The following is a 21,435-nucleotide window of genomic DNA, read 5'->3' on the forward strand; positions in this document are numbered from 1 at the left end:
ACACTGTCATCCCAACCCATCAGCTCCCTCTTCACAATATATCCAGAATATCCCAATCCAGAATCACACACACATGTGAAAATTAGGAAAGTATCTGAATGTTCATCAAAAGGAAAATGATTTAAGAGTGAACTTGTAATGGGGAATGTCAAAAACAGGAGTTTAAAAAAAAATGAGGTTGATATATTGAAACAGAAAAGCTTGAAGATATACTAAGCAGGCAAAATTGCAGATTATGGTTCAGCAAGATACACAAACTAAACAGTTATTTCCTCTTGAAAGGGAGTGTAATTTTGGAGATAAGAGATGAGAGAATTCATTTTTTTAAGTGAGAATGTTTTGCAGTACTTTTGGTACATGAAAAATTAAAATGTAGGGGAAAAAGCATTGGGTTAGAGGCGAGTTCTAGTCCTACTTCTGTGATTACACAGTCACTTAAACACTGTTGCAATTTTCTCATCTAGAGGATGATAACAGAATTGGCTTTATAGGATTGATGTCAGGATAAGTTACTGTGTTGTTATTGTTCAGTCGCTAAGTCGGTTCCCACTCTTTGTGGCCCCACGGACTGCAGAACGCTAGGCTTCCCTATCCTTCACTATCTCGTGGAGTTTGCTCAAACTTGTCCGTTGATTTGGTGATGCAATACAACCATCTCATCCTCTGCCACCCCCGTCTCCTCCTGACCTCAGTCTTTCCTAGCATCAGAGTCTTTTCCAATGAGTTGGTTCTTCAAGTCCCATGGCCAAATATTGGAGCTTCAGCTTTATTGTCAGCCCTTCCAATAAATATTCAGGGTTGATTTCTTTTAGGATTGACTGGTTTGATCTCCTTGCCATCCAAGGGACTCTTCAAGAGTCTTCTCCAGCACCATAGTTCAAACGCTACTGTGTATGTGTATAAAGAGTACACCGTACACAGAGTACCTCATGAGAAATGCTGGGCTGGATGAAGCACAAGCTGGAATCAAGATTGCTAGGAGAAACATCAATAACCTCAGATATCCAGATAACACCACCCTTATGGAAGAAAGTGAGGAACTAAAGAGCCTCTTGATGAAAGTGAAAGAGGAGAGTACAAAAGTTGGCTTAAAACTCAACATTCAGAAAGATCATGGTATCCGGTCCCATCACTTCATGGCAAATAGATGGGTCAAACAATAGAAACAGTGACAGACTTTATTTTCTTGGGCTCCAAAATCACTGCAGATGGCGACTGCAGCCATGAAATTAAAAAATGCTTGCTCCTTAGAATAAAAGCTATGACCAACCTAGACAGCATATTAAAAAGCAGAGACATTACTTTGGAAACAAAGGTCCTTCAAGTCAAAACTATGGTTTTTCTAGTAGTCATGTATAGATGTGAGAGTTGGACTATAAAGAAAGCTGAGTGCCGAAGAATTGATGCTTTTGAACTGTGGTATTGAATAAGACTCTTGAGAGTCTCTTGAACTGCAAGGAGATCCAACCAGTCCATCCTAAAGGAAATCAGTCCTGAATATTCATTGGAAGGACTGATGTTGAAGCTGAAACTCCAATACTTTGGCCACTTGATGTGAAGAACTGACTCATTTGAAAAGACCCTGATGCTGGGAAAGATTGAAGGCAGGAGAAGGGGACAACAGAGGATGAGATGGTTGGATGGTATCACTGACTCGATGGACATGAGTTTGAGCAAGCTCCGGGAGTTGGTGATGGACAGGGAGGCCTGGTGTGCTGCAGTCTATGGGGTTGCAAAGAGTTAGACACGACTGAGCAACTGAACTGAACTGAAGACATCAGATACCTTATGGGTGGAATAGAGACTAGCAGCCCACAGTGTTCAATTTTTTTGGAAAGAATGAAATCATGTCTTGTGAAGTTTGGGTGGGGAGGGGCAAAGGCACTAAGGCTGGAAAGCAGGGAGCCTGTTCCAAGACATGGGAGCAGCTCACTTGTGCTGGATTGTAGGCTGTGTATAGGAGAGTGGGCAGTGAGGCTGGAGGTGTAGGTTAGGTCTTGAATGCAAGGGAGAGCCCTGCAAGTTAGGTGGTCTGGGCTTCTTTCAGCAGTCTTAGGTAGTCTTGAAGGTTTTTGAGCAGAGAAGTTTATTCAATTGGATTAGATTTGTAGAAAGTCAAGAATCTGCTCGCCCTGTAGGAAGACCATGTGGCAGATGGGAGACCCTTGTACCAGCCTGGCCTAATGATAGTGCCCCAAGACCAGGGGTTCTTAACCGTGGGCCATGTTGCCCCTCAAAGATATTTGGCAGAATCTGCAATCATTGCCAGGACTGGCAGGTGCTCCTCATAGCTAGTAGGTGGAGGCCAAGGGTGCGGCTAGACATCCTGTGATGCATAGGCCACCCATAGACACAGACAACAAAGACCTGTCTAGTCCCAAATGTCGATGGTGGTGAAGCTCGGAAATCCCGCCCTGGAGCCATGGAATGGACACCAAGGGGAGAAAGAGAGAGCTCAGGGACATTTCAGCCAGAGACCAGTCTGTCTCCTTTCATAGTCTTTATAATGCTTAAGTACTGGACACCCAGTTAATCAGGTATAAAGACCCAGACTTCCTTGTCTTGTTTTGCCCTTTCATTCCTTTACAAAATATTTATCTGGTGCTGTGATTCAGCGATGAACAAATCACCCATTCTCCAAGAACCTTACATTCTTATACAGATGATAGACATTAAACCAATAAATACATATCAAGTAGTGAGATATGCTACCAAGGAGTTCCTTTAAGGTGGAGCTTCTGTTACTACCACCACAAACCATTTACTTTGCATCTTGTATGTGCCAAAGCCCTGGGCCAGATGCTTTACAAATAGTATTTCTAATCTTTTTCACTATGCTGCAAGGCCAGCATAGTTATGCTCACATGACAAACAGTAGCTTAGAGAAGTTGAATATTTTCCCTAAGGTCAGTTACTATGGAGCTGAGCTGGGACTGGACACTGGATCCACCTAATAGTCAAAACATTTCCATTAGGTAACACTGACTTGAATGGGAGAAAAAAATCTGTGCCTTCTCACCCAAACTTAGCAAAGTGAAGTAGAAATGAAGTTTTTATTGGAGAGGCCTAGCTGGCCAGACTGATAAGACCCTGCTGCTGTCAGGCAGGGCACTGGGATTCTTACTCTTCTGTTCTATCCAGTCACACATACCATGCCTCCATGGAAGGGGTACCTCTTGACCATCCTCTGCAAAAAGTGAGATCTCTGATGTCTCCTTTTGTTTCTTTTTAATTGGTCTCTTTCTGCTTTTTCTCACTTTGGGCTATAAAAGTTCTTTGGGTCATGTCTAATCTATACTGTGTGATTAACTAGCTCTTAATTAGTGCCAGGGATGACAGCATCCTTGGAAGGTAGTTGGTCATAATGGGTGTGACATGAAACCTCAGCTGTGCCTTCCTCCTCCCAAGGAGGCTGGGCCTATGGCCCCTGCCACAACAAGGCTGCCCTGGTGGTTTGAGCATGTAGTATAAGGTCTGTGTTTCAAGGTTTCACAGAAATTGGTAGCCAGAATGTTGAGAGAGTGAAAAATTCAAGGTTTCGAAATTGATTTGACTCAGGTTCAAAATCTAGCTCTTTCACTTAGTCACTATGCAAGTCACTTGACCCATGATAGCAGGTGTGCCTTGGGACTACTAGGAAACCCAGACTTGATTTGCAAATCTCAGTAAATCCCCAATTTATGGAAAACTCCAGAAGTGCCACTGGAATGGCCAACTGTACAGGGAATGCCCAAGCAGTTTCAGGAGCACAGCTTCCTCCAGATGCCAGAACAGGGTGGCATAAGTTCAAAGTCCTACAGAGCCAGGTTAAATGCTAGCATCCTGTGACCTGCACATGTGAAACCCCTCTGTCCTTTTCTTGGTCTCTACCCAGAAGCCAAGCTGAGGATGAGCAACAGGAATGCATGGAAGCTGGAGCTGATGATGATGAAAGCAAGAATTTGCCTGTTATGTCAGCAATGCCACGGGCACAGTCTGGCCCAGGACCCCAGAAGTCCTGGCTGTCCCCAAACTGACTGGTAAGGCAGTCCCTCACAGCAGAGGCAGAAGGGAGGTGACAAGAGAAGTCTGGTAGGAGGCCTGAAAGGTTGGCTCTGGCTTTGGCTGTGACCCCATCTGCCATTTTAGGCTGAGGAACCAGAGCAGATGTGTGAAAAGGTAAGGTGTGTAGACTTCAGTGTACTCTGGGTTGTGAGAATATTTTTCAATCTTGTCTGTAGGAAGTGGTTAGCAGTCCTTGGGATAAAAGGAATACTGTCAACTGAAAAATTGTATCAATTAGTTAAAATGTTTCAGTGAGGAAGGGAGGTATAGACACTATATGGAGAGCCCTAGTATTAAATGTACAGGGGAAAACTGGGCTTTTTAATTGGTATCTGAAGGGCTGAAGCAAACCAGGAGTATAAGTCACACACCTGAGGAAATGAATAGACCTGGGATGCTGCCTTTTGTACAGCCTACTTCAAATTTATTCTCAACTGGCTGGTGAAGTGATCAGGCTGATTGTCAGCGGGATGTAGACACTAAGGTAACAGAGGGGGCAACCATAGGAAGCTGTGACCACGCAGGGAGTAATGGGATTACAGGAGAAAGGTTGGGTTCATCAGAACTTGGAAGCTTGGAAGGGTGGCCCTGCAGAGCTGGGACTCAGATCCTGAGGCTTGCGGGCTGGGTGGTGCTGCCTGATATACTCTATTTCTGAGGGACCCAGTGAGGCTGGTTCTGGAAGGAAAATACAGTGTGTTTCACTCACTGCCTTCTATTTGGCTTCTATGTAATACCTGGTACTTTATAGGCAATCAGATATTTTTTGAATGAATGAATAACTGAAGATATTCTCCAGTTCTGTCTGCTCCAGACACTCCTAAAACACTGACAGGCAAGGCCTGGGTGCTTTAGTACTCTGGGTTCCTTCTCCTGCCCAGCAGACTAGAGGGTAAGGTGGTTTGGAGAGTGGAGGCACTCGAAGAATTCCAGGAGTCCAGCAGCTGTATCCCAGTTTCCCTGATCACCACACACCCAGGAGTGGGAGTGTAAGGCCTCCTCAGACAGCCATTTTGCTTTTTTGCATTTCTTTTTCTTGGGGATGGTCTTGATTCCTGTCTCCTGTACAATGTCATGAACCTCCGTCCATAGTTCATCAGGCACTCTGTCTATCAGATCTAGTCCCTTAAATCTGTTTCGCACTTCCACTGTATAGTCATAAGGCTGCAATGGCGCAGGAACAGCTGATAGGAGCTATCCCACATCCAAGGCCAGGGGTGGCGGCCGAGAGGAGATACCCCACGTCCAAGGTAAAAGAAACCCAAGTAAGACTGTAGGCACTGAGAGAGGGCATCAGAGGGCAGACAGATTGAAACCACGATCACAGACAACTAACTAGCCAATCTGATCACATGGACCACAGCCTTGTCTAACTCAGTGAAACTAAACCATGCCATGTGGGGCCACCCAAGATGGCCAGGTCATGGTGGAGAGGTCCGACAGAATGTGGTCCACTGGAGAAGGGAATGGAAAACCACTTCAGTATTCTTGTCTTGAGAACCCCATGAACAGTATGGAAAGGCAAAAAGATAGGACACTGAAAGATGAACTCTCCAGGTTGGTAGATGCCCAATATGCTACTGGAGATCAGTGGAGAAATAACTCCAGAAAGAATGAAGGGATGGAGCCAAAGCAAAAACAACACCCAATTCTGGATGGTACTGGTGATAGAAGCAAGGTCCAATGCTGTAAAGAGCAACATTGCATGGGAACCTGGAATATTAGGTCCATGAATCAAGGCAAATTGGAAGTGGTCAAACAGGAAATGGCAAGAGTGAACATCGACATTCTAGGAATCAGCGAACTACGATGGACTGGAATGGGTGAATTTGACTCAGATGATCATTATATCTACTACTGTGGGCAAGAATCCCTTAGAGGAAATGGAGTAGCCATCTTAGTCAACAAAACAGTTCAAAGTGCAGTACTTGGATGCAATCTCAAAAACAACAGAAAGATCTCTGTTCATTTCCAAGGCAAACCATTCAATATCACAGTAATCCAAGTCTATGCCCCAACCAGTAATGCTGAAGAAGCTGAGTTGAATGGTTCAACGAAGACCTACAAGACCTTCTAGAACTAACACCCCGAAAAGATGTCCTTTTCACTATAGGGGACTGGAATGCAAAAGTAGGAAGTCAAGAAACACCTGGAGTAACAGGCAAATTTCGCCTTAGAGTACAGAATGAAGCAGGGCAAAGGCTAATATAGAGTTCTTCCAAGAGAATGCACTGGTCATAGCAAACACCCTCTTCCAACAACACAAGAGACGACTCTACACATGGACATCACCAGATGGTCAACACCAAAATCAGATTGATTATATTCTTTGCAGCCAAAGATGGAGAAGCTCTATACAGTCAGCAAAAACAAGACCGGGAGCTGACTGTGGCTCAGATCATGAACTTCTTATTGACAAATTCAGACTTAAATTGAAGAAAGTGGGGAAAACCACTGGACCATTCAGGGCAGGTCTCTTGGTGAAGCTTTTCTCACTCTGAGAGCACTGGTGAGGCTTTTCCCTCGTGTAGGGTTGTGGTGGGCTCTCAAGGGGGAGCCGTTGTTGAAGCTTTCCTCACACTGCCCACAACTGTGGGGCTCTCCTCAGCGTGGACTCACCATAAGTGATGAACTGGAAGCTGTTGTTGAATCTTTTCCCACAGACCGCACACTAATATGGCTTCTCCCCCATGTGGGTCCTCTGGGGAACAGTGAGGCTGCAGCTCTGGTTGAAGCTTTTCCCACATTCCCTACACTGGGAGGGTCTCTCTCCTGTGTGAGTTCTCAAGTGAGCATTGAGGCTGGAGCACTCGCTGAAGCCTTTCCCACACTCACTGCATTTGGGAGGTTTCTCTCTGGATTCTTTGGTGTCAAGCAAGATAAGAACTTTGACTAAAGCTTTTCCCACATTCATGACATTTAGAAGCCTTTTCCAGTTTGGGAACTGGGTGGTGGTGAGAGAGACAACTCTGAGATCAGTGAGAGCAGTTTTTCCCACACAGAAGATGTGTGCAGGTATCCTCCCAGTATGAAGCCTATAGGGGTTCATCCTCTGCTGGGATGCAGGTTTCTCCTTACTCTCCGTGGAGAAGCTCCTTGTTGCCTTCCTGACACTGGCGTGCCTGCCCAGCCTCTTTTTAGCTCGGAGCACCCAGAGACTTACTGGGACCTCGGAAGAGGCTCATTAATTTCTTCTTCCTTTGTATCATCCCATTTCCAGTTCTCTTTTGTTCTTGATATCTCTGTCTTGCCTGCCTCTGTCCCATCTGCTGAGTCAGGCTCTTGTGCTTCACCCTTGATTTTTCTTCCCCAGTTGCTGGTGTCTTGTGGGCTTTCACTCTAGTCTCCCTTGTGGAAGAAGTCTTAGGCTTTTCCCTTGCCCTGTTTCCCTTACTATCTGGGGTCTCTGCGTGTTCTCTGATCCAGGCCAGTTGTCACTGGGGCAGAGCAGGACCATGGTTATCAAATCAGGGAGAGAGCAAGGCAGTGAGAGGTCAGGCCTCCCAGAGAAGGATCAGGGTGGGTAAAGAGCCATGTCATGATGTCAGTGGACAGAACAAGGGGACAACCCAAGAGAAACTCAGTGGACCACATAATTTTTCTAACATCTCCAGAAAAAAAGATTTTTAGGGAGAGTGGGAGTGCAAGGTGAAATGGAAACTTAAAGAGACAAAAGGTGTCAAACACAGCTCACCTGGGCCCCAGCACCTGTCTCCTGGTCTCTGAGACCCCTCTTCTGTGGAAGGTTCCCAGAGACCTTTGGAGTAAGCCAGGCTAGGGGAGAAAACAGCCCCTGCCAGAGGGCAGTCTCCACATAACAGTCACAGAGCAGAGGTTGTAAGTGGGGTGCCAAAGCCTGCAGCCCCAGCAGCACCTGGGAGCGCACCAGAGATGCATATTCCTGGGCTCCACCTCAGATCTAAAGAATCAGCAGCTCTGGGGTGAGGCCTGGGGTTCTGTTTAACATGCCCTCCAGTGAGTCAGGTTTCAGGACCACTGCCATAGCCAATTGCCTGTCTCTGTATTAAAAAGTTTCTTTTACTAGATCCCTCCTGACACAATAGCTTTTTTAAAATAAAAAGTTTTTTTTTTCATTTTAAAGAAATATGTGCATGGTATATATATATAGCGGGGGGAGAGAATGTTTCCTTGCCCAACCACCCAGAGATAATCATAATGCTCTTAAAAATACCACAGGAACTCAATCCTTTTATTTTTTCAGACCCAGAGAATGAATTATTTCTCAGACCCCCACCTTCAAGAATAGTACAAAGGAAATGGTACATTTTGCTAACTTACTAGCGGAACTTCAGAGGACACTCAGAGTTCGGTGACCCCTGGGGAGGCTTCACCACCTGGGATCTGAGCCACCTGCGGGCACAGCAAGCTGTCAGAGCCGAACGTGGAACATGATGAGCCCTGTCCCCTTTACTCAGACCCCTGAGCCTCAGAAATCAGACACCAAAGAGCACAGATGTTCCCAAGGATTCAAAGTAAAATAAATTCTAAACAGCAAGGTTTTCAGAGATACTGATAGTGTATTCACTTTTCTTGAAAAATACAAAAGCAGGTAAACTCAGAAGGTTTTCCATTTCATCAACAGAAGCTTGCCTTTTTAAACCGCATGAAGACACAGTGTTTTTCTCTAGGATCTGAGTTACATAAAGATGAGGTGGCTTTAAAAAATTACTTACTTAATAACCTGTAATGACAGTTTTGAATTAAGCAGAAAAGGCAGCAGTAGCCTTCAGCTAATCTAGAAATGTATGCAGCCAAAGTGCTTCACAGAAGGAGACTTACAAAGACAGACCCTTGGCTGGCTATGCAGTGGCATATCATGCCTAGTCACTCAGTCGTGTCCGACTCTTTGTGACCCTATGAACAGTAGCCCACCAGGCTCCTCTGTTCTTGGGATTCTCCAGGCAAGAATACTGGAGTGGGTTGCCATTTCCTTCTCCAGTGACATATTACACAGCCCTAGAAACAGACCAAGGAGTGATACTTTGTAGACTGGAAACATAAATGAGAGAGGCTAGAAACAAAAGGTCATGTATTGTAGGATTCTTCCTGTAAAATGTCCAAATCAGGCAAATCCATAGAGAGAGAATGAGGAGCAACTCCTTAATGAGCATGGGGTTTATTTGGGAGAGGTGGAGTGGGAGGGAGTGAAAACTGTTTTGAAACACACTAGAGGTGATCATAGTACAACCTTGTGACTGTACTAAATGCAGCTGAATGGTTCACTTGAGATGACTAATTTTACATTAGGTGATTAATTTCACCTCAATTAATTTTAGTTAAATTTTTGATTAAAATTTTCCTAAAACACTAAGACAAATTTCAAAAAAAAGAGCCATGGAAGAAAAAAAGTATAAGAAATGTATTTAGGAAGAAATTAAGCTAGATGGAGAAGGGGGTTATGTTTTCAAGTTCATGAAGAACTGCTTTGCAGAAGGTGAGGTCAACATGCTTTAATAATACCTGATTCAGAGGCAGTAATATTAAACTGTAATAAAAAAATTAAGTTAACACACAAAGGATCTCTGCCCCCATTTTAAGTGCTAGTACCATCAACTAAAATTTGAAGTATTGATTTTTGGATGTATCTCCAAGGCATTTAACCTGGAGGCCAGGGTCCAACTCCAGCTCAGACCTGCACTTTCCAGTAGATGATTGTCCCTCCCACCCCAGGGGGAGGGCGGAGGCTCCTGCTTAAGCTTCTGACTGCGCCCACGGTCTCTGGGCTGAGCTCTGTGACCCCTTCACAGTCCATTCCCCTGGATGAACCCCCTGTTCAGGTGTCTGTTGTTTAGTCACTAAGTCAAGTCCAACTCTTTTGGGGTGGGATCTCAGTGATTCTCTGTTGCCCCCAAGAGAGCTGTCTCATCGATGGGCATTTTCAGATCCTTCCCCGATTCCAGGACCTGGGGACAGACCCCATCATCTGTCACTACAAATTCCTGCCTAAAGTGACAGAGGAGAGATGATGAGAGGCAGCTGGAGTCTCACTTCTACTTCCTGCTTCCCTTTCCCTCCCTAAGGGGTTTCAAAGAGCTGTTTTAACGCTTACATTTCTGTGTTGTTGTCATTCACATGAAGCGTCTGGTTCTGAGGTGGTGCTGGACAGTAGGGAGAGATGGTCCATACATAAGTGGCAAGGGGTCTAGGATGACTGTGATAACAGGGGGATTCTGCCTTGCTTAGTCTCCTCTCCAAACTCTGACTTCATACAGATGCTCTCCTGCACTTCTACATCCAGCCTAGTTACTATCAACAGTCGCCCAACCATGGATTTTATATTAATCTCCCCCATTTCTGATGCATCGTCACCACACTGCTCCTCCCTCCAAGTTATGTCAGAACCTCTCAATCCTCAATCTTATGAAATTTTATTTACAACCCCATCCCCCAACTCTTCCTCCTACAGCTGGTATGCACATCCGCCTCCTCCCTGGAAAACACAAGCACATCCCAATCCAGCCATGCAGACTCAGAGCGCCAGTGGGCTGCCTCCTGCTCCAGACACAGTCACACTCAGGCTAGCCCTCCCCTGACCCACAACTGAAGCCTTCATGTTACTGTTCCTTTTCCTATGCTTTTCACACCACCCCCTTCTTCTGAAATATACGAGAATGTTACACTGATCAGATCTCAGACTGAATCTTTCCCGCCACATGCGGGCATCATGTGAAACTCATTACTGTTTCAAACTGACCACTTAATCCAGACAGCAGGGACTGGCTGTAGTGTGACTTTGTTTAGTGTACAACACATGGCACATTCCTTCAAGGAACCTTCTAGCAAGAGAGATTAGATTTAAATTCACTAACATCTCTAATTTTCCTGACTTGCTGAGTGAAGAATTGTTCTTTCCCTGGCCTTGTTTTGGAGAACTCTGATGAGTGTTTTACCACTTTAATTAGTGACTCTAAGCATTCACTGAATATATGAATGTCTAAGTTATTTCAGCAAATGAGAAATTTGAGAAATTTTTCCCATTGATGAAGGACATAAGATCAATGCAATATAGCTATTAATAATACTCTCTGGGCAGCAGATGAATTCTGGAATTTCTCAACTAAGCACCTCTCCAGTAACTGGATTCCTGTGCTGCTCACACCAACTTCTTCATGACAAAAACCACAGGGTTCTGACTGCCTTTTCTTACCTGTTGCCTGGCTGCTCTCTGTACATCCTCAACCAGAGCCACAACTTTCTCACCATTCTCTGGGCACTGCTCGCTCATCCAGCTCTGAACCTTTTCTGGCAGAAACTGCTCCATAACCAGCAGCTCTAGGATTTGCTCTTTTGAGTGTGTCTTAGGCCTCAGCCCGGAGAAGGCAATGGCAACCCACTCCAGTACTCTTGCCTGGAAAATCCCATGGATGGAGGAGCCTGGTAGGCTGCAGTCCATGGGGTCGCTAAGAGTCGGACACGACTGAGCGACTTCACTTTCACTTTTCACTTTCATGCCTTGGAGAAGGAAATGGCAACCCACTCCAGTATTCTTGCCTGGAGAATCCCAGGGACGGGGGAGCCTGGTGGGCTGCCGTCTACGGGGTCACACAGAGTCGGACACGACTGAAGCAACTTAGCAGCAGCAGCAGCAGTAGGCCTCAGCCACTGACAGCAGAGTTCTCAGAGTTTGCTAAAACCTTTATGGGGACCAGCTACCTTCTCATGGGGACCAGGTGCTCCTCACCTCCACTTCCTGGAAGCAACACTGCCCAAAGTGCTGATGGCAAGCTTCATAGTCGGGGCTCTGGCTTGCCATGCAGGGCTGATTGCTGTCCTGTGTGGAGTCCTTGCTTGAGGATGGTTGTGCCTGGGGGCTCTTTACTGCAGTCATGCTTTGCTTCAACCTGCTTGGTTCACTGGCTGTTACTACCATCCTGCAGTTCAGATTCCATCTCTTATCACTGGGAAGCAGGTCTCCTGGATACCAGTGAAATGTGTCTTTCTAGAATCAGAGACCTGAGCCTGTAATAGATGGGCAGACCCAGACTCATAGTTGAAAAAGGCTCAACTTTGAAGCGAGGCTGAGAAGAATAGAAGAAAAGACAACATAAAATCACCCCCTCTTCCTTCAGTCTAGTTCTTACTGTTTATTTCTGTCCTTTCCTTTACTCCTTCTCCAATCCAAGCCAAGGAGCCAAAGCACCAAAAATATCAGAAAGCATCCTTTTCTTGCTAGCCTGATTTCTGTGGATAAATTCCCCAAATGGTTCCTCACAGTGTTATCCATCTGTCCCTACTCATGCTCCCCACATGCCTATGGCTTGTCCCTGTCCTGCCTACTCCCAGAAGCTTGGATCCAGCTTCCCAATTCCTCATTTTCTTAGGAGGGAAAAGTATTAACCTCTTCATTAATATCACACCCTCCTCCCACCACCACCACCACTACACACACAGTGTGGATAAGAAATGCATTTATTTTCCAGCATTCCTTCCCCACTTTGGACAGAAGCATCTTTCTCCCTTTGTGAAAAAGTCCCTCTCTATTCCACTGCCTCTGGTGGGGCTATTCATTACAGTACCCTTCCTCCAACCCCAGGAGTGGGCAACTCACATAGGCTGGGCCTGTCAGAATTCCCTGGGATTTTACATACAGCTGGGGTGAGAAAAATTCCAAATTTCCTGGAAATTGCTAAATTGGGAGGATGTAAGATAGAAGCTTTCTACAATTATGTGCCACTTTCCATTCCACTCCTCCTCCAAAGGCCCAAGTCTGTTTCAGTTCAGTTCAGTTTCGTCGCTCAGTCATGTCCGACTCTTCGCGACCCCATGAATCGCAGCACGCCAGGCCTCCCTGTCCATCACCAACTAGTAAAAAACGGATTCAGGTTGCCTTTCTTCCAAAGCACTGTACTGTGAGCAGTGCTTTTTAACGAAGGAGCATCACCGAGCACAGTCTCTCAGCAGCAAGGCCGGGACTAGAAACTATACTCCTTGCCTTACACCTTTCCATACACCCCACACCTTCTAACGATGAAGAATAATTCAATGAATGCTACTCTAGTTCCATGCAGAAGGCGGACCTGCACTCTGATTCCTAATATCCCATTCATAGTTCATTTAAAAATACTCCTCTCTCAAAAATGTGTTTCTCTCTGGCCACACCCAAAACGCTCAGCGGAAAGTACAATGAGGATGTGGAGTCTGGCCGATTAACTTTTCACTCGTCATCCAGGATGGCCCCCTGAGTACTCCTGGTGCACTCGGTGCTGGGTTAGGACCTGCGGCTGAAGACTAGGAAACAAGACCACAGACCGCCAATGCACTAGCGGGGGCAGGGTCACTGGCCGGAGGGAGTCTGCGGTCGAGCACAGGGACTGGGACAGTCCTGGCCCAACTGCCTCTGCAACGACTGCCAGCGAAGAGCCCCGGGACGCCAGGAAGCTGAGCGATCACGGGTAGACGCACCCGCGACTTCCCAGACTCGCTCAGCCTCCGGGCCGGAAGTCGGCGCCCAGAGCGCGGGCTCGGATAGGTCCACTGCGCTTGCTCGCGAGTCGTGGAAACGGACTGCAACTCCCTACTTGCACTGCGACAGCGGCCAGCATCGGTAGACTCAGAAGCCAATAGGCGAGCTAGGACGCTTCCGAGGAGCCAATCCCTCTGCGCAGGAGGCGGGCCCTCCCGTGACGGAATTCCACAGCAGCTCGTGGGAGTGTCCGCGACAAGAGGCTTCTGCCCCGCCCCCAGCCGTGGCTCCCGGGTCCCCAGAGAGGTGAGTCGCGTGCAGGTGGGCGCGGGTTGCAGGGCTGTCGATCGCGCTGCCGTCGCAGGCGCCACCCCCAGCTCGTACAGGCCACGTAATCGAGCCGCGCGCCAGAGTGCTGCAGCTTGGCCGAGCTCCGGCCAGCTAGGGCGCGAAGCCCGGCGTCCTCAGAGGCCGGAGCAGCTGGGCCTCGGTGCTTCGGGGGCGGGCAGCCGGCGCGCCTCCGTGAACTTTGCTCGCCCGCAGGAGGTTTCCGCTAACTACCAAACCTCGGCGTGCGCCGGGGCATGCCTGGGCTCGCTCTGTAACGCCCGGCGAGATGCTGGAGGTCGGCCTGAGGAAGATGCGAGAGAGGTGGTGTAGGCTACCTGGATGACAATCTAAAGTTTTCCCAGGAATTCCTGCCAGCTCATTTGTTTCCGTTGCGCATTTCCCCTGAGACCTGTTGTGCTTGTCGCTAAAATGCAAGCAATATTTTCCCCAGTTTCCTTTTAGGACATTATGACTTTTCGCCTTTGCAAGACATTTCAAGACGCTGGCAGGAAAACAAAAACTTCCCACTCCCAGGGACTGTGTTGTCGTCAGAAGTTTGGGCTCAAGGCCAGCGAACGAGGAGCCTCTGTCTGCATCCTTTCCTTTCCAACATCCTCAGAGGACCTTCGTTTCTAGCATCTTTCTGGTATTCAGGGCCATGGTCCCGAAGGCTTGACCTGTTTACAAGGAGAGAGAAGCTGGCTCCTGAGCCCAAAAATGGCGGCTAAGATGGAGATAACTTGGAGCTCGCAGTCCCATATTCAGGCTTTCTCCAAGCAGGAGAGACATATAATAGCAAAGCTAGAAGAAAAACGGGAACCCGCTCTGCAAGAAGACTGGCCCGATCCTGAGCTCTCCCGCCAGAGTTTTAGACGGTTTTGTTATCAAGAGGCGTCTGGACCCCAGGAGGCACTCTCCCACCTCTGGCAGCTGTGCCGTCAGTGGCTGCAGCCCGAGGTGCACACCAAGGAGCAGATTTTGGAGCTGTTGGTGCTGGAGCAGTTCCTGAATATCCTGCCCGCGGAGATCCAGGCTCGGGCCAGGCATCGATGTCCAGTGAGCAGCAAGGAGATCGTGACCCTTGTGGAAGATTTTCATCGAGCAGCCAAGGGACCAAAGCAGTGGGTAAGGCGGGTACTTCCTTGTCGTCCCAGGATTTCTTTTTCATCTGGTTCGTGTTTGGTCTCTGGACCCTTCCCTAGAGAGAGGAGTCCAGAATTTCAAACGTTGCTTCTGGCCTCTGTTTGGAACCCTACCCCCCTCACCCCTGCTGGGACGGGAGGTGTAACAAGTTTTCAGAAAACACAGCCACAGGCACTCCAGAGAGAAAGTAGAGCTCTTGAATCTTTGCTGACAGATCTCCCCCAACCCATCCCTCTTGAAGCTTTCCTACAATCAAGATTCTTAGTAGACAAGAGTCATACTGTTGGTAGGAATTTGATCTGGGGGGCATTTTGCTAGCTCTTGTCCCAGCATATTGCCTTTGACTCAGGGAACTCCAGCTCAATTGGCCAGTATGCCTTCCAACCCCCACCCCCAAGTTAGACCCCAGTAGGGGCCTAGGGAGGAAGCAGTTAGGGAACAGGGTTAGCGCAGTTCTCTTAGAGCCATATCACTATTTAGATTTCCTTAATCAAGAGTGTCTTGGGCAGAATAATTTATAGATAAGGGTGATTTTTCAGAGAAGGCAATGGCACACCACTCCAGTACTCTTGCCTGGAAAATCCCATGGACGGAGGAGCCTGGTAGGCTGCAGTCCGTGGGGTCCCTAAGAGTCAGACACGACTGAGCGACTTCACTTTCACTTTTCACTTTCATGCATTGGAGAAGGAAATGGCAACCCACTCTGGTGTTCTTGCCTGGAGAATCCCAGGAACGGGGGAGCCTGGTGGGCTGCCGTCTCTGGGGTCGCACAGAGTCAGACACGACTGAAGCGACTTAGCAGCAAGGGTGGTTTTTAATGCCTCTTCCCATACTGCTTCCTAATCCTACAGAGCCTGTTTCCAGCAGAAGCAGGGCAGTATAGGGTAGGAACCTGCTGGATGGGTGTCGTGGTTGACCCTGATATTTGTGCCTGCTCTCTGATGATTTTGACCCAGACCTTGAAAAGGGGCCAAGCTGTGGGGACATTTACTCAGGAAGTATCGGCTGATTTGGAGCAGGTTCCTTTTGGTCATTCTATACATCCTTCCCTTTGCTTCCTTTGAGAGTTTCAGCAGTCTCTATCAAGATTGACACCTACCCCCCCAGACCCCACCCTCCCTGGACATTATCAGAAATTTCCAGGGAACAACATTCATTACAGAGCAGTGAAAGGTCAAGCTGCCCTCAGTCAGTCCTCCAGTTGTTCTCTAATGCGAGGGACTTGTTCCTAGGTGGCTGTTTGTATGGAGGGCCAGAAGGTGCTTTTGGAGAAAACTGGATCCCAGCTGGGAGAACAGGAACTGCCAGACTTTCAACCACAAACTCCCAGGAGATATCCCAGGGAGGAGACATTCCAGGCAGGATCTCAGGATCAGCGGAGTCCCCCTCATTGGGAAAAATCCCTGCTCCTCCAGGAACCAACCTCCAGATTGGCTGAGACAGGTAAACACTCTGTGTGTCTTCTCTTCCTCTCATCAGCGCTTCGTCTCTATCAAAGCATCTCAGGGTTCTGAAAAGCCACAGATTAGCTATTGAGCTTTTCTTCAATATTGTATGGAGCAATATGGAGCAAGCATCTGGAGAAAAGACACTTGCTCCATGGTATGTAATAGTAGATCTTGATTCCCTAACAAACTCCATTAATTAGAATTGAGGTAATACTATATGTAAGTGTGCTGTTACCGTTTTCTTCTCATGACTCTTTGACAGTCCAGTACACAGAGGATTGTTTTAGTGCCTGCTTTTCTGTCCCTTTCAGAGCTGCTGATCAGTTCAGTTGCTCAGTCATGTCCTACTCTTTGCGACCCCATGGACTGCAGGACACCAGGCTTCCTTGTCCATCACCAACTTCCAACTCTCAGAGCTTGCTCAAACTCATGTCTATTGAGTCGATGATGCCATAGTGAAGATAAATTCACATATGACCATTGATGAACTTCCATTCAAGCTGTGGCTGAGTTTCATCACTTAAAACGGTCCCGTGTTTAGAAAGGCCCTAAACAAGGTTCTGCTCATTAGAGCAAAAAGACTCTCTTGGTATTATTTTCTGCCCCTTCCTCCTCCTGTGACGTTAATGAAACACTTTGATTTGATTATTCTCAAAACTCAGGAATGGAGACCTAGGGCATCCAGCAAGAAGGCTCTGTGGTCCAGGCTGAGGTTCTGCCCCATAACCTGGCCTTCATGATCCTGAAGAAAGTTGACCATATGTACTCCCTTCTGCCTTAGCAGAGGCAGCTGGGTTGCATGCTGTCTATATCTCCTTTTATTTGATTCCAGAGTGGATGAAGTCTCATGCTCAAGGTTCACCCATGTTATAGCAGTGTGCTTCCCTGGTGGTTCAAATGGTACCTGCCTGCAATGCAGAGAATCTGCCTGCAATGCAGGAGATCCAGGTTCGATCCCTGGATCAGGAAGATCCCCTGGAGAAGGGGATAGCTACCCACTCCAATATTCTTACCTCGGGAATCCCATGGACAAAGGTGCCTGGCGGGCTACAGTCCCTGGGGTTGTAAATAGTTGGACACAACTGAGCTATTAACATATTCAGCATGTGTCAGTACTTCATTCCTTTTTAGGGCTGAATGATATTCCACTCTGTGGGCCTTTTGTTTGTTTTCAGTTGATAGACACTTGTGTTGTTTCCACTTTTTAGCTGATATGAATAATATTGCTGTGAACATTTGTGTACAAGTTTTCGTGCGGGTGTCTGTTTTCATTTCTCTTGGGTCTATACCAAGAGAAATTCCAGTACCAATTCCAGGAGTGGAATTGCTGGGTCCTATGGTGAAAGTGCGGAGAAGGCAATGGCACCCCACTCCAGTACTCTTGCCTGGAGAATCCCATGGACGGAGAAGCCTGGTAGGCTGCAGTCCATGGAGTCGCTAAGAGTCGGACACGACTGAGCGACTTCACTTTCACCTTTCACTTTCATGCACTGGAGAAGGAAATGGCAACCCACTCCAGTGTTCTTGCATGGAGAATCCCAGAGACGGGGGAGCCTGGTGGGCTGCTGTCTATGGGGTCGCACAGGGTCGGACATGACTGAAGTGACTTAGCAGCAGCAGCAGCATGGTGAAAGTGACAGTGAAAGTCGCTCAGTTGTGTCCTACTCTTTGTGACCCTATGGACTATACAGGCCATGGAATTGTCTAGGCCAGAATACTGGAGTGGGTAGCCTTTCCCTTCTCCAGGGGATCTTCTCAACCCAGGAATCGAACCCAGGTCTCCCACATTGCAGGCAGATTCTTTACCAGCTGAGCCTCAAGGGAAGCCCAGGTCCTGTGGTAACTCTCTGTTTAACTTTTTGATGTTGGACTTTTCCGAGATGGCTGCACTATTTTATTTCCAGCAGTCTGTGAGGATTCCAGTTTCTCTACATCCTGTTGACACTTGTTACTGTTGGTGCTTTTGATTATATCCATTCTATTAGGTGTGAAATGGAGTCTCTTGGAGCTTTTGAATTATTTCCCTCATGACTACTGCTGCTGAGCATCTTTTTGTGTGCCTATTGGCCAATTGTATTAATATATCTTCTTTGGAGAAATGTCATTTCAGATCCTTTGCTCATTTTTAAACTAGGTTGGTCTTTTTATTGTTGTTACAAAAGTTCTTTACATAATCTGGACACCAGACTCTCATATATAATTTTCAAATGTTTTCTCCCATTCTGTGGATTATCTTTTTACTTTCTTGATAGTCTCCTTTGAAGCACAAATGTTTTGAATGTTGAGGAGATCCAGTTTATCTTTTTGTTTGCTTGTACTTTTGGTGACATATCTAAAATACTGTTGCCTAATCCAATGTCACAAAGACTTACACCTTTGTTCTATTCAAAGAGAGAGATTTAGCTGTTACATTTATGTCTTTGATCCATTTTGACTTAATTTTTGTGTTGTGAGTCAGGGTCCAACTTCATTCTTTTATGTATAGAAATCCAGTTGTTCCAGCGCCACGTGTTGAAAAGACATCTTTACCCCCATTGAATTACCATGACAACCTTGTTGAAAAGCAATTGACCATAATTGTGTGGGCTGCTTTTTAAATCTTAATTTAAAGTTAAATAAAAATTCAGTTTCTCAGTCACACAAGCCATGTTCCAAGTACTCAGTAGCCACATGTGGCTAGTGGCTGCCATGTTGAATAGGTCTTCCACATGGCAGGAATCCTCCAACTTGCCCACAGGCCACTCAAACTCATTTCTCTCCTAATCCTTAATCCTGGTAGTCAGAAGTTATAGAGTTTCTGTAATGAGAGTACCTGACTGGCCCATATCCCAGTTGACATATGCTATCTGTCAACCTTGTAATGAGCAAAAACACCACACTCACTAGATTTATCATATTTGAAGAGAGAGTGGTGGTCAGTGTCCATATAAGTGAGGGTGTATTTGCAGTGTTGAAGTTTCTGATGGGCTTGCTTCCCCCTATTTCTCCTTTCCTAAACCTTTTCCCAAACGTAGGAAGGAGGCAGGGGTTGGAGAACATGGTCCCTAACTTTAGTATAAGTCAAATACCCCCAGGCTCCCCCTGTTACCTGCAGACTTCCAGGCCCTACCTCCAGAGCTTCTGACCCAGCAGCTGTGGGGAAGCAGGGCAGCCTGTTTGGTTGACAGGTGCCCCAGATGTATCTAATGTGAGCAGCCCAGTGGAGAACCGCACTTCGAGAAACTTTGTGTGTATTCAGAGCTCTTTTGCTGAGGTTCTTTCTTCGAAGCCCAGAAATGAAGCATATTCTTTCTAATTGTAGAGACCCCCAGGACGAAAAGTGACAACAAGGAGAATCCACAGCAGGAAGGGGCTAAAGGGGCAAAGCCATGTGTGTTGTCAGTGGGCAGACCGAAAGGGAGTGGCCTGCAGAGTCCCGAACCCAGAGGGGCAAGTCTGAGTGAGCCCCGGCTATCCCAGAGGCAGTTCAGCACCCCCAGCGCCCAGAAGCCCTTTGCTCACTACCAGAGACATTGCAGGGAACTGGAGTACATCGGTGCCCCTCTGAAAAGCCACCCACTGAGAGAGCTGAAGAAGAGCAAGGGGAGCAGAAGGAGCCTGAGCAACCACCTGCAGCGTCTCAGTCACCAGCCGGCCCGCTCGGCCAAGAAACCTTACAAATGTGATGAATGTGGGAAAAGCTTCACGTGGAATTCAGAGCTGAAAAGGCACCAGCGAGTCCACACGGGGGAGAGGCCCTACACGTGCGGAGAGTGTGGGAACTGCTTTGGCCGGCAATCCACCCTGAAGCTGCACCAGCGGATCCACACGGGGGAGAAGCCATACCAGTGTGTTCAGTGTGGGAAAAGCTTTCGCCAGAGCTCCAACCTTCACCAGCATCACAGGCTTCACCACGGGGACTGAGGGCAGGCAGGCCTGGGTCCTCGCTGTTCACAAGGGAGGTACTTGCATTCCTCCTTCCCCTTGCTCGCGTGTAAATCACAGATTTACGAGGAAGAAAGCAAGGGGTGCCTGTCCAGGAGGAGGCTGAAGGGGACCTGACATGTCTGGTGATGGGGAAGAAGTGGCAGGTCTGGGCCTTGGGTCAGAGAGCACTGAGGTGTCTGGTGGAGAGCGGGGAGTCCCACTGAGGGAGAATCAGGACAATCCTGCAGGTGTGCCCCACACCTTGATGTTAACTCTCCCCCTGCTGCTTTATTTATCCTGTAACTATGTTCAAGGATAAATCTTACATATAGTTATGCGTTTGCTTCCATACCTGACAATCTTTATCATGCGCGTACTCTTTTAATAAAAATGAGTCATCTGTAAGAATTTCAAAGCAGAAGTTCATTGGAATGTAAATTCCCTAATATTCTTCCTGTCATTCCTGGCTGTTCATAACAAAGACGCGTGAAGTGGAAGTGTGGATCTGCTTGTGTGAGGAGGGGTCTTCAAGTATTGGTGGTGTTAACAAAATAAACACACATATACACACACTGAGGGATCTTTTTATATCAAAGCACTTTTGATTTGGTGAAATAAAATCATGGCTGCCATAGCCCCCACCCGTAGCGATAGAGAGAAGCTACCAGAAGTACGACTGCCAAGGAGACGCAAAGGGAGTCCTTCCTAGTGTCTTTTCTCACTCAGGCCAGTAGCTTTAAGCACAACAAAATGATTGGAATGATGAAAATATTCTAAATCCAAATTATTTCAGAACATGTACTAAAAATCACTGACACGTTCATTAATTTTACGACATGTAAATTATGTCTCAGTTAAGTTTCCAAGAATGACAAAAGGTGGCAGTATGTTGAATGCAAGAGGACAAAACATTTTGTCTGTTGGGCTAAGAGATAATTAATGGGAGCCCAGTGGTCTGCCCCATCATTTTTGGTGGCCCTTCAGACTAGTCTGAGGTCCCCTTCCCAACAATTACATTAGCCTTGTTGGGAGGACAGGAGCAGTGTGTTTTCAGCAGTGGAAGGGAGGCCAGAGCCACAAAAACCTGCGAGAGGCACAGTCTCAGGAAATGGCAGAGCCCAGGAGGTGATGCTGCAGAGA

At 47.1% G+C, this 21,435-nt stretch overlaps 2 protein-coding genes across 3 annotated transcripts; one reads left to right on the forward strand and one right to left on the reverse strand.

Annotated features, from left to right (window-relative positions):
- Positions 1 to 6,602: 6,602 nt before the first annotated feature.
- On the reverse strand, positions 6,603 to 7,501 carry ZSCAN32 (zinc finger and SCAN domain containing 32). Its single transcript, XM_061400515.1, is given in 5 exon segments — positions 6,603 to 6,899; positions 6,901 to 7,069; positions 7,072 to 7,128; positions 7,131 to 7,383; positions 7,439 to 7,501. Coding segments are annotated over 5 exon segments (822 nt in total). The 3' UTR covers positions 6,603 to 6,619.
- A 6,185-nt stretch (positions 7,502 to 13,686) lies between these two features.
- On the forward strand, positions 13,687 to 20,703 carry ZNF174 (zinc finger protein 174). 2 transcript variants are annotated; one of them, XM_061400989.1, is made up of 4 exons: positions 13,687 to 14,923; positions 16,174 to 16,384; positions 16,701 to 16,712; positions 16,846 to 19,684. In XM_061400989.1, the coding sequence occupies exons 1-4, from the start codon at positions 14,516 to 14,518 to the stop codon at positions 16,911 to 16,913; spliced, it is 699 nt and encodes a 232-aa protein (XP_061256973.1). In that variant the 5' UTR covers positions 13,687 to 14,515; the 3' UTR covers positions 16,914 to 19,684. The 2 variants fall into 2 exon arrangements, with proteins under 2 accessions (XP_061256973.1, XP_061256972.1); XM_061400988.1 differs by lacking the exons at positions 16,701 to 16,712; positions 16,846 to 19,684 and adding an exon at positions 19,691 to 20,703 and having other exon boundaries at positions 13,698 to 14,923.
- Positions 20,704 to 21,435: the final 732 nt, after the last annotated feature.

Source organism: Bos javanicus, chromosome 25 (assembly GCF_032452875.1).
Source record: "Bos javanicus breed banteng chromosome 25, ARS-OSU_banteng_1.0, whole genome shotgun sequence".
Lineage (NCBI taxonomy): Eukaryota > Metazoa > Chordata > Mammalia > Artiodactyla > Bovidae > Bos > Bos javanicus.